Below are 13,069 nucleotides of genomic sequence, written 5' to 3' on the forward strand. Positions count from 1 at the left end.
AACCTGTACCCCTGGGTTTGATTAGATGAGTCAACTGTGTTAGGGGCACACTCCAAATCTGCCTTTTACTGGAGAAGCTTGACACTGAAACAATTTCATATACTCACATAAATGAATGCAGAAATGTTTCTGAAGGAATGAAACCAAACCCAAGCTACAGCTGGGAGGAGAGAGCCTGGGTTAAGGGCTTCTGTTTGATGCTGAGCCACCTGATTTTTAGTGTGCAGGAGCAGCCAGGCACCTTTAGATGGTGAGTCAGAGCTGTAAGAGGGAGTAATTGGCTCGTGATTTGTATTTTCTTTCACTCCCTGGATATGCCTGTCTCCATCAGCTGCTGGAACCTTCTGGAGGTGGCTGCTGAGGTAGGAGAATTCAGATTATCACCCTCTCCTAAAGACTCCAGCAAGCAGATAGCAGCAACTCCTCTGTATTTTGCTGGGCAGTGGTTGAGCTATTATTATAATATGAATTCACCGTTATTCTACTTGCATATTTCAGGTTCAGTTGTTTCCATACACTAAGGGAATACTAAGGGAAAAGGAAAGAGGTTGATCCAGCCTTTATCTGTATATTGAGTATTTTTATTTATTCCTAAGCATGGTCTTGCTTAGGAATAAATAAAACTAGTATCTTCAGTTCAGCAGTGTCAAAAAATAAGTTAGTTCTGTTAAAAATATCTCACTGAAACCCCTTCAGTTCATTTTTTTACTACTTTGATCATAACATTCATGTGTAAATTCTGCATATATCCTGGAACCAGGTACCTTTAGTATGTGGCTGCTAGCTAAGAACTATCCAGGTTATAAAAATAATCCATAGGAGCCAGAGTTGAAGTAGAAAAGAAAGCAAACAGCAACCCAGACCAAGAACCCCCAGCAGGTTTTAAAATTCCATTGCCCCCTTTTCCAAATGAGTTCTTGTACTGAAAATGGAATTAATTCATCTTACCAAACGTTAGTTTGGAAAATAAATTACTCTTCTGCCAATGACTTTTTTGTTGTAACTCTAGCTCATCTAAAGGAAAAAGGGATTAAAAAAAGAGAACTTTCAAGTTGTAGGACAGGTTTTTCACATTTTCTGCATCTCAAGGAACATATTTGTTTGTGAGAATGAGCCTCTCTCTGGAGATGGATCTAAAGAAATGGAAGAGGGAAATCACAGGTGCTTTTAAAGTTTCCTTTAGGCTTCTTGGGACTTGTTTGATTTATATTTTTTAGTGGTCTCTTAACAGAGACATGAAATTACCCTGCTAGATTGCTTTCCCTCTGAGTTTTTGTGCTCTTTTTGCTTGAGGGATTTCAGGTGAGAAGTACCAGCACCAAAGCTGAGGAGGTGGGATGTGTCCAGAAAGGTTTATTGGAGTGCAGAGTCCTGGCCTTTCTGTTCTGGACTGAGAGGAGTCAAGTTCAGAACAGGGAAAAGAAATTTGGAAAACTGAAGTTGAGTCCCCACTGTTGTAAGGAGTCACCAGAAGAAGTCACTGTTGTAGGACAGGAGTGCAAATTAAACTTTTTAGCCTTCCTCAGAGGTTCTGACTCCAGACTCCCCCTTTATTACATTTTGCAAGTGTATTTTAAGTGGCTTAGAAGCAATCCCAGCCTGGAACTACTTGATTTGACTAACACTTAGTTGAAATAGTTGGGGGAATTTCTTTTGTGCTGCCATGGCAGGGAAGATGCTGGAAGCACAGGCAGGTCAGCTGCCAGCTCCTTGCATTGCTCATTGGCTGGAGATGCACAGAAATTGAGGCTTCTGTTGTAGATACCCAGATGCCCCACTTAGAAATAAATTTCCAAAGGAAATGCAGATTCCTTGCATGTTAACCAAGCATTAAATACAGTGGATATATTCAGTGCCTTTGCAGAAGATTGAGTCCCTATCTATAATCTGGGATTTCCATTTTGAGGCATTGCTCCATGTATGTGCCAGTAATTTCACTGCCTGTGGTTTGGGTAAACCTTACCCTGCAAGGTTTTCATTTCTCCAGAATTAAAGCCTTGAGATGAGGCACATGATGGGAGTAAATCTCTCTTGTAAGCTGTGGTTGGGTTTGGGTTCTGTGCAAAGAACAAATTGGTACAAAGTGGATGCAGCCTTTTCCCAAATAATAATAAAATGTGTTGTGGGTACTAATGAGTGTTTTGATTAGTAACTCCCTGACTCTGCTGGAGTTGACTCTGCTCATGCAGGGTTAAGACTAAACATTTTTGAAGTTTAGTCTTTTGTTAATCAGGAGTTAAGGCCATGTTGCAGGGTGAAATGTTATGATTTGTGTTAAGCTGGTAAACCCCATTTTTGTAATTGGTTCTTCCAACTTTGAGAAAAAAAAACCTCACCTAATAATGAAATTATGGGTGATTTTATTAGCCCAAGTTGCACCTGAGAAAGAAAGTCCTTGTTCAGTGAATCTTAACTTCTCTCATGACATTTTCGAAGTAGTCACATCTGTCAGGTGTTTTTATGCCAGTGGTGAATAATAGCTCTGGGATACCTATTTGATCTCACATCAAAATAAAAGAAATTAATGGGTAAGCAGCAATGCAGTTTGAAATGCTGTCAGCCAATCTGTGAGTCACCCACAGTTGAATTTTTGTAATAAAAGACAGTGCATGGTATAATAATGTCTAATAACCATAATATTTTGCATTTCAATAGCACCTTTCATCCAAGAATCTCAAAGTGCTTTACAAACATAAACTCCCAATAAACTCAGTAATGCTCACAGTACTCCTGTGAGATGATGGGTAAGTATAACCTCAGTTAAGGTTGGGAAAGTGAAGCACACAAAAGCTGAGGATAAAACAGCTGGGATAAGTGGAGCAGGGGTTATCTTGCTCCCTTGTTGTAGCTGTTAGGCCATGACTTGGTGCAATAACAGTTTATCAAATAAAGCTCATCCCTTTGATAGCTGAGAAGAAATAAATATGAGGGGTAACATTCGAAGCCTCTTGTTCTGAGAATGACTCAGGGGTGTGGGGGTTGTTCCTGCTCTGAACCCAGATTTACCTGGAGTTACCTTTGGTCTCCAGTGCGGATTTGCCTTGGTTGTGTTGTCAAATCAAAAGTCCTTCAGGGTACTGAGGTGCCTTTGAGTTTCATTTTGTCCAAAATGGGCAATGTATCTTCACAAACCAGATCTATTCTAGTGCTGGTACTCGTTTCTCTCACATCACATGGAGCTCAGCTGTAATTTTCAGACGTGGGTGGACATGTGATATCCAGAGTCCAGCCAGTGCAATCATGCTCTGCAATTAGCTGCATAATTACACATTTCCAAACACTTTATTAATGATTTGGGATTTGAACTATGGGTGCAGGAGAAATAAAATAATGAATAGATAAGCTGAACAGCATTAAATCCTATATTTAGAACTGAAATTATTTTAATTAATTTCATCTTTGGAAATTAAATTTAAGCTTTAATTTCTGTACAATAATTTCTTGTAGTTTAAAGGTTCTACTTCAGATTTATAGTTCTTGATAGAGATTATGGTGGTGAGGAACACCTGATGGAGGTGTCACAAGGCACCGTTATCCAGCTCCTTGCAGGATGTGTTCACCCTGTGGAGTTACCTGTACCCTGTGTTCTGGGGCACAGCCTTTGTGTCTTCTGTGTTTCTCTTCCATGTAGCCAAACTGGCTGTAACAGGGCATCCCTTCCTGAGAAAAATTCATCACTGATGCCATGGGATGGTGCTTCAAATGACCTGATGTGTCGTGGAAGGGTGTCTGAAATCCAGTCAATGTCCTTATATTTTAGACTCCAGCCAAACTTTTGGCACTGTTTTCCCATTCTTTTATCCAGAGTATCACAGTTATGGCCCTGTATGATATAAAGATGAATCCACCTCATGTTTGGTTTGTAGAATTCAGACAACACATGGGATGGGTGGGAGGAACAGCAGGATTTGAATGTATTTCATGTATCAGCTGCAGTGGCTAAGATGGGCAGACCACTGTCAGTTCCATACTCTGGGCTATAGTGCTATAGTTCCATTTCAGGTCAGCAAATATTTATTAAAAATGAGTTTATTGTAAGTTTAAAATTAAATAGGCGTTGATGTGAGGATCACAGGACATAAATATTTGAAGAATTTACAGATGTCTATATGTTAAATAAAACCTGCTAACTGTTCATATAAAACCTGCTAACTGTTCATATATGTAAAACTGCACTGCAATTATAGAAGGCGAATCCAAAACATTTTAGCACGTAATTCTGCATACTTGTGCCATTTTGCTTCTTGAAGATGATACTTATTTTTCAGAAAACAGAATATTTGTTTGAAATATTTGAAATATTAGGCAGTGTTCAAAGCTGATGGAAGATAAACCCCTTTTTCTTTCCTAGGGTATATTTCCGAAATCGCTGGGTAAAGACTGTTCACCCAGTTGTGCATCAGTACTGTTTGATTTCAAGCACACATTCCACCTTTCAGATGCCACAGAAAGAAGACATTCTTAAGCAACGAGTAGTAGTTGTTACTTTAAACACATCACAGTATCTATGTCAGCTGGATCTTGAACCAGGTAAGATAATTTCCAGACAGGAAGAGTCCATTCTTAAGAAATATCTCCCTCTTGCCACTGTTGGTTCCTTACCCAATTCTTGGAACTGTTAACAAATAAAGTAAACAATGATAATCTTAAAATGCTTGTTTGTTTTTTTATGAATAAATGTTTATTACAAAGCTGTAAACTGCTGGCATTCTAATTAACCTTTTGCTTGGTTTTTTTTTCTTTTCCTTCTTAAAAAAAATTAAAGAAGCAGTACTATCTATGATTTGGTGTTTCTGACATCCAAGAGGGAAAATTCTGTTTGAGATTCTGACTTTGAATATTATGCTCATTAAGGTCATTACTCAGTGGAGCATGTAAGCATAAATAACAGAGAGCTTTTTCCCCTTGTTTTGTGAATTGTTTAGCTTTGCAAGCAACTCCCACACATACAAACCCTGTCTTTGTTAACATGATACATTTAGGGTTGTTTTCTAAACTGAAAGATAATAGACTGATTTTTTGGGGCAGAGGTTGCTTAGGGTTTATTATTTTCCTGATCTCCAAATTAAATCCATCTGCTTTTTGGAGAATATGGAATTTCTTTACAAGAGTTGTTAGGATTAGTTTTTTATGGCTACATTTAAGCATTTGTTGCAACACAGAAAGCTAATATGGAATTTATGGTAAATATTTTTGGATCTTTAGATAGAAATAGCTGCTTTGTTTGGCAGCAGGCTGTGTACAGTCATGCCATAGCAATGTCTGTGCAGCTGTATGAAATTCATATTTTCCAAAGAAAATTGCTGCATTTTTATGTATGTAATCTGAATTGGATGGTGCACCAAGTCCTCTAATGCTTTGTTTTAAACCTTAATATATCACAGACATCAGTGTATAAAACCACTTCTGTACCTATCCTGAGTTTAGATTTCATAAAGTACAAGTCTACAGTGGCCAAGTTTCTTTTCAAGCGCATTTCTCCAGTGCATAGATTCCCACCAAACTTTTGGTCCAATATTATCACAAGATTGAATTTAAATTTTCCTTCAACTTCTGTTCCTTTTTTCCTCCCCCAACATTCCTTTAAGCCCATAACCAGCAAAGTGCTCAGGTATGTGTGCAATTTTAATGGGAAATTTATATAAAATAATTACTAGGACTCAAGTACATGAGGAATTCCTTGTCGCTGTCCAAAGCTCTTCAAGTCTCATGGTGGCAAAATAACTTTCAGATTTGAGAAACTTCTTGAGGGATGGTCTGCCAAGAGATATTTCCTCTTGGGGTAAGGAGGGTTCAGATAAAACATGTGTTTAATTTTGTGTGTATCACAGAAAGAGGCAGACCTGGGGGCTCCTGCTAACGTCCCTGGCCACCAGGTGACCACTGTTGGTCCTTTGATGGGTGTGAAAATTGTGTGGCTTTCAGTAGCTGCTAGAAATTAATTTGTGTAAGCCATACTTTTTTAAATTCTAGTTTTGGTTACTACCAGAATACAGAATGTTAAGTTCAAGTTCTTGTTTTCAATATTCATTTTATCAAATTTCAAGTTTCATTTATTTGTGATATCTGTGTTTTACAGGGTTTTTTACTCACATTCTGTTAGATGAAGCTGCTCAAGCTATGGAGTGTGAAACGATTATGCCTCTAGCATTAGCTAATAAAAACACAAGAATTGTCTTGGCTGGAGACCATATGCAGGTAAGAGCTGTGCAATTGTTGAGTAGGAAGTGCATATGTATAATATTTGTATTTATCTATTTAAGTCATTTATGTGCACCAAATCATATAATAGATGGGGAAGCCAAGGAGAATTCCAGGGATGTTATTTAAGATATGAGGATATTTATTACAGTCAGAAGTTTATGACTGGTATTCCCTGCTGATTTTCAAAAGAATTCAAGAATATGGAGAATTAGGATTGAGAGAACTTTTAAGTTTTTATTAGAAGCATCTAATCTGGTGAAGATTTGAACAAGTGAGAAATAGGAAACTGAAATTAGCCAGTGCTTTTATGTTGCTGCAAAGTGCCTGGGAGCTGCTTGGTTTGGAGAGTTTCAAACACTGATTCTGCCTGTCATTTTTCAGCCTGTAGGCATGAGAAAGCATGCTTGGAAAAGTCAGCTTTACTTGCTTTATTGATTTAGGCCAGATTTATTTGTTTTTATAGATTTGCCTTTAATTCTCCTTGCATTTCACAGTAACAGTAGGGTGGATGTGTGCTTTGGTACAGTAACAAACTCAGAGTGGTGTTGCCACCTATAATTTATTACTGCGGGATAATTTCAATGATATTAATAATGCCAAGTAGTGGGGTAGTGCTTTTTAAATACTACTCTCAAAATGCTTTTCAAGAGCTTAAAATTCTTACTTCAGGCTTGATCTCATCAGCCCAGCTGTGTGGATGAATTCCTCCCAGGGCCTGTGTGTCTCAGGCTGCTCTGTAGATCAGGGTCTTACAGAAGATCCTCTATCAGGTGTCCAGTATTTAAATTACAAAAGCTAATAGGTAGCTGAATCATATGAATTCAGAATGACAAAATAGATTGGCTTAATTTCTACACTTGGAAGTTGTATTTTAAGAATCTAATTTTCATCTTCTTTGGTTCTATTTTTCCTGCTGTAGTAGATGTTGGTTTTATTGTTAAACAAGCCCAGTAGGAGTTTAGTGTAACAGTAAATAGGTCACTGGGTTTTTGTTTTTTCAACAACATTTCTATTTAAGTTTTTAAATAGTACTAAAATTTCTTTGTTTTCTGATTTGTAGTATTGTTGGTAATAACTGAATTGTAGAAGTGGTTGTCAGAATAATGGTGTAATGTCATTCTAACAGTTGGGAGTGTTAAACTTAAATAGAAGGGTTCTTTGCATACTTATTGAGTATTTTATTGTTCCTTTAAGACCATGCTGGTCTTTTGTTACTTTTCTGGGAGGCAGGAGCATTTCTTTGGAATAACCATGGTCTGTGTCTTCCAGCGATGAACGTCCAGTGAAAGGGAGCTTTCACTTTTGGGTTGATGCAAATACATATGTTGGGAGCATGAAATTCCGAGTCCACCCATTTAGTTACATTTTCTTTGTGTGTGTGTGTCTATTACAGCTCAGTCCTTTTGTCTACAGTGAATTTGCCAGGGAGAGAAACCTCCACGTTTCCTTGCTCGACCGGCTCTACGAGCACTACCCTGCCGAGTTCCCGTGCAGGATCCTGCTCTGTGAGAACTATCGCTCCCATGAAGCAATCATCAAGTAGGTGTGAACTTTTTCACTCTATCACCTGCTTCTCCTGACTGCTGCCAGTGAACAAAAGAGCCAAGCACAGCTGAAGTGTTTCTGGCATGAAATCTTACTTGTTTCAAAGTTAATTAGTAATTCTGTGTGGTCGTTTGGACTCCTTAGAGCAGCTGCCAGGGCTGTGGGACAGAGCCCTCATTCAGGTTGGGCTTGCATACTAAACCAAAGAAGAGCCAACTTTCCCTTTTTAGCCACCCAGCAGTTTATTATATAGGCTCTGTGCTCCTTTGAACCATTTCAGAATTTTAGATGTACTGGGGATGATTATCTTGGAATGGTAAGCTGTGGGCAATGTAAGGAACATATGGATATCCAACTGTGAATGGAAAAAATAGGTCAAATTTTGAGCATGTTTCTTTACTGTTGACATCTTTTATTACTTCTTTCAAGACACATTAATCAGTGGGTTTGCATTTTTATGCTATGATAAACTAATGGCTGCCAGTGTAATGAGCTCATCCATGAGCTGTGCTGGAAAGAATAAGTGCAATCATGGGGAAAAATGCTAAAGTTTAAATCCTGGCTCAAATATGTACTGAGGAATATTATGTTGGTATCCAGTCATACTAATTAGGTTATCGCTGTGTTCAAAGCAAAAGCAGAAATATTTAAGTGCTTTGGGGAATCAAAAGTGAGAATGTAAAATATTTTTTTACATAGCTTGATCTGTCTTCACTTTATGGACTTTGTAGTTACAGGCAGAGTGCTGCTAAGTTTCTTACCCATATTTTGAGTTTCTGAGTTTGAAATGAGAGAACATCTGTAAAGAAGGGATCATTTCAGCTTTTCTTTGGATGACATGGATCACTTCCATGTCATTTACCTCAGAAAGATCATGAAAATTCACTTCAGCAGCTGGAGTTCAGACAGGGAGTTCCAAGAAAGAACCACTTTGTTGAACGCTGAGATGAGGATGCAGAAACACCACTGGGGCTGGTTGGCTCTCTGCTCAAAGTCCAGGGTGCCCAATTCCACTGGGAAGTGTTGCTGTGGGAGGTGAAACCAGCTGAGCACTCTCATGGTGGTCCCTTTAGGAGATGTCTCAAGTCTCCTTTTTGTGTATTGTGGAATTTCCCCTGACAAATGGGACCATGACACTTAGGACAGAAGTGTAGGAAGATGAAGGGCTCATTAATCATCTCTACCTCACTGAAGCAGAGACACCATGAGAAACAGAGGAAAGAAGGAGCCATTAGTTCAGCCTGACTTTGGAGCTGTAATTGGAAAAAACAGCCCATACAGAAAAGTTTTGTTGTTTAATGAGATCTCATTACTGAAAGTTAATGTGCAGAAGAGATGGTTAGTTTTGCCCCCTGGCTGCTGTGGAGTGACTGCTGCAGCCTAACCCAGAGAGGAGCCCAATGTTCTTCAGGGCTGTCCAGGCTAGGGCAGTTCAGGTCAGGGTGGGCTGCAGTGCTTTGGTGGTGATTTGGTAGCAGAAAAGTTTCTGTGGCTTTTCCATGAGCAGCTGTTTCCATCTCAAGCTGCAGTAGCTGGAGTCCTGGAAGAACTGGATGGACCCACCAGCTACACAGCCTCCTGCTTTGGTTGTCTTCATGTCAGGCTCTGCTCAGGTTTCTGCAGCCTCTGAGTGATATCCAAAGAAAACTAAGGTTGGAGGCTGAGCACTGAAAGTGAGATGATACCAAAATCCACTCATTACTGGAAGCCAGTGCATTAATTTAGCTCTGCTGTGCAATAACATTTACAACACTCTGCAGCCTCTCCTTGCTGCCTTTTTATCTCGTTCCATTCAGGTTGTCTTCTTCCCTCCTGCTTTTCACCATGAAGTAGTTCTTGCCTCATTTCTTTTTCAGTCAGGGGAACTCTGTTCTGGTTGTGTTTCTGGTCTCCAGCAACACAGATCAGCCTGGAGTAGAAGTCACAGCAGAAAAGCTTGGTTGACAGCTGAGCACTTGGCCTGCGTCGTGCTCAGTGCCCACGAAATCTGTAGTAAATTTATCTTCCAAGTTCAATAACTCTTAACTGACATGAGCAAGCTCATTGTCCAGCCTGGGGAATAACCAGTGCCAGACAGCAAGTGTTCTTTTTGCCCAGTTTCCAGCCATCAGAACTTCTGAGTGAAACATCAGTGAGAATGTTCATAACTTTGTTGAGCTTTAGATGAGAGGAGAAAACAGCCTTTGTAGAAAAAGTGTTGGAGAAGCATATTTTAGTGCCTTCTGCTGTGTCTGTAGAAGGGAAATATCAGTTCAGAGAAATCATTTGAAGAGGCTGAATAGTAATCAGTGGTTCTGTTTTCCTTATGAAGTATTTTGTGGTTGCATATTTCATCAGGGAGATTTGCATATTTTATCAGTGAGCTCATGTGTAGACTCCACATTTTCCCCTGTTTTGCCTTGTTACAGTTACACATCTGAACTTTTCTATGAAGGCAAATTGATGGCAAGTGGAAAGCAGCCAGCACACAAAGATTTCTACCCTTTGACTTTCTTCACAGCACGTGGAGAAGATGTGCAAGAAAAAAATAGTACAGCTTTTTACAATAATGCAGAGGTAACTCTTCTTTGCTTTTACTGTTGATTGTTTTTTTAAAGCTCCACTTCCCCAAATTTACTGGTTTATGCTCAGTGTGGGTGGAAGACATAAATTGTCCTCTACTAGGAGAGTGGAACATGGAGTTTGCTAAACATGATGTAATGAAAATTGCAATTGTAGTAAACATTTCCACTAATTTACCTTCTTTTTTTTTCTCTGCAAATTATAAGCTGCATCTCATTCTCCCAGGCTCATTCTTCAGGAGAGAAGATTTGTCTTTCCTGATAATTTATGTGACATTCTGATAGATGTATCTTAGCAACTGAGAGTAACTGCAATTTGAAGTAAAACTTAGATTTCTTTGACTGTTGTAGAAATGTTCCCACTCAGATAAGAGTCCTCAGGAGTAACATTTCACATTTCCTTTAATATGTTTAGGATCAGTGTCTAAATGATAATGTGCAGATGAGATTCTTTTAGGTGAGAATTTATTCTCTATCTGTTTGTTTCACGTAGATTTATTGGTATTCTTCAAAAATTACTTTCATTCTCATTCCTTCCCTTGTGTTTAGAAGAACCAAACAACCCAAGCCCACAAAAACAAACACATGCAGCAGCACCCACCTCCCACCTTCTGCCTTGATAATGCTTTTCATAGTGGAAGATGCCTTTTTCCAGTCACCTCCACTTAGGGAGAGAGGGAAAATCAAAGAAATAGCAGTGATTTTCATAAGCTTAGGAGGAATTTCTGGGTAGTGCTTGTTATGAACACTGCAGAACTGCCTGCTTCCCCTTGTTGATCATGGTGGGGTTCCTCTGCTGCACAATTTGAAACCTGTTTGTTGTTGTTGTGCTGCACTTGTTAAACATTCTTTGCTGCAGTAAAATATCTTCTGAAATAAGAAGCTCCAGTGACTTCTGGACACCTGACTGCTTTCATTAATCTACTTGGATTGCTTTGCCATTTAAAACAAAGTTGTAAAGGACCTAAAAATATCTTCAGTGGCCAAGTAACTGTCTGAAAACTGTGAGTCATTAATGGCCACAGGCAGAAATGAAGGACAACGGCTCCTTAAACACCAGCAGGAAGAACTGGAATTAGATGATGAGGGAGATTTTTTCTGTTTGACCCTTAATGGATGTTTGCATTGGGGCATCTTGTGGTTCATTGATGCCTATATTAAGAATTATTCTGGGAAATGCACTTTCCCTTGTTGGTCTTCATTTTAAAATTTCCCTGTGTGGTAATAATTCTATATACATACCTAGAAGCTATATCCTTTCAGAGAGTCTTGCCAAAATACCTACAATAGATCCTTATTTTTGTGCTATGGTTTTTATAGATATCAAAGTTTATTCTAATAGCTTTTGTCAGCAGAGCTGGCTTTTAAATGCAAGGATTGATGTCACAAAAACATTCAGGACTTGCTTAAAAACACTCCCATATTTTCACTATCCTATGAAATTGCCCAAAATAAACTATTTGTGACTTTTTAAGGATTAACAGATTTTTTTTTTCTTCTTTAAAAGGCTGAGCCTGCATTTGAGATGCTGTAGGAAAACAGCACCATGAATTATCGTGCTTTAAATAGCTGGAGAAATATTTATTGAATGTAAATTAAAAAAAAAAAAAAACAAAAAAGAAAAGGAGTCGCAAACCTTCTGTAAGGTTCCTCAGAAATGCCTTGTGCAGTGCAGTACCTCTGGTGTGTTGAAATGAGCTGCTCTGGCAGGAGGTTACTTGGAGGCTGTCTCCTCACAGGGGGAGGTTTTCAGGTGTTAGTACACATTAGTCTTCTCAGGTAGCACATTTCATAATATTTCACAGAGAGGAACTAGCAGTTGATGAATTATCTGAAACTCCCAATGGTATCCTTTGGAATGGGAGATCATTGTGCTCTCCTGTACGGATGCTGTGTCTAGAGCTATCAGACATGATAAGATGACATATATCAAATACAGAATACAAATTAAATTACAGCAATTTGGGCAGTACATTTACTTACAGAAATAAGTTGAAGTATGGCAAGAAAGGTCTAAGTGCACTTGACATTTTTGTAAGAACCTAAAAATTAAAATTAGGATTAATAATGTAATTTTGAAGTTTGTAATTTTAACTGAGAAAACTTAATTCAAGCTAAAAAAGGGTGCTGTATAGTGAATACATTGTTTTACTCCAGGATACTTTAGAGCATCCCTGTAGGATGCAGTAGTATCATTGCTTGTGCAACACTGTGTCATGTCAGTGTCTCAAAGCCTTAAAGCTCAAATTCCCTTTCCATATCAAAGAGCGCTGCTCAGTGGGACACAACTTTTAAGAATCCTGCCTTTTTCCCCAGGTGTTTGAAGTGGTGGAGCGTGTGGAGGAGCTGAGGAGGAAGTGGCCAGTGGCCTGGGGCAAGCTGGACGATGGCAGCATCGGGGTGGTGACCCCGTACGCGGACCAGGTGTTCCGCATCCGCGCCGAGCTGCGCAAGAAGCGCCTGTCCGACGTCAGTGTGGAGAGGGTGCTCAACGTGCAGGGTGAGCACTGGGCTGGCCGAGGGGAAATGTGTCTGCTGCTATCAGAACTTCATAAAATCACCCTGGAGCTTGCTAAAATTGCCCTAAAGCCCTGGGAGCAAAAGGAGAGCTGTGGTGCAGATGTTGCTCCAGCACTGACTATCAGCTCCCTGGATGTGAGGTGTGAGATTGATCTCATTTATCTCAGTGGATGTGAGACTTATCTTTTCTCAAAAAGATATCTTTATCTTTTCTCAGAATTAAGTTAAGCCTTGCTTAA

At 39.2% G+C, this 13,069-nt stretch overlaps 1 protein-coding gene across 2 annotated transcripts in view; it reads left to right on the forward strand.

Annotated features, from left to right (window-relative positions):
• The window catches only part of HELZ (helicase with zinc finger), an 87,606-nt gene that overhangs the window by 50,174 nt on the left and 24,363 nt on the right, over nucleotides 1–13,069 (forward strand). For both annotated transcript variants that reach the window (XM_036394393.1, XM_036394395.2), the window contains exons 16-20: nucleotides 4,352–4,530; nucleotides 6,080–6,198; nucleotides 7,598–7,743; nucleotides 10,158–10,305; nucleotides 12,627–12,810. In XM_036394393.1, the coding sequence (XP_036250286.1) occupies nucleotides 4,352–4,530; nucleotides 6,080–6,198; nucleotides 7,598–7,743; nucleotides 10,158–10,305; nucleotides 12,627–12,810 (776 nt within the window). The remainder of the gene's footprint in view (nucleotides 1–4,351; nucleotides 4,531–6,079; nucleotides 6,199–7,597; nucleotides 7,744–10,157; nucleotides 10,306–12,626; nucleotides 12,811–13,069) is intronic.

The sequence above is a fragment of the Molothrus ater genome, chromosome 19 (genome assembly GCF_012460135.2).
Source record: "Molothrus ater isolate BHLD 08-10-18 breed brown headed cowbird chromosome 19, BPBGC_Mater_1.1, whole genome shotgun sequence".
Lineage (NCBI taxonomy): Eukaryota > Metazoa > Chordata > Aves > Passeriformes > Icteridae > Molothrus > Molothrus ater.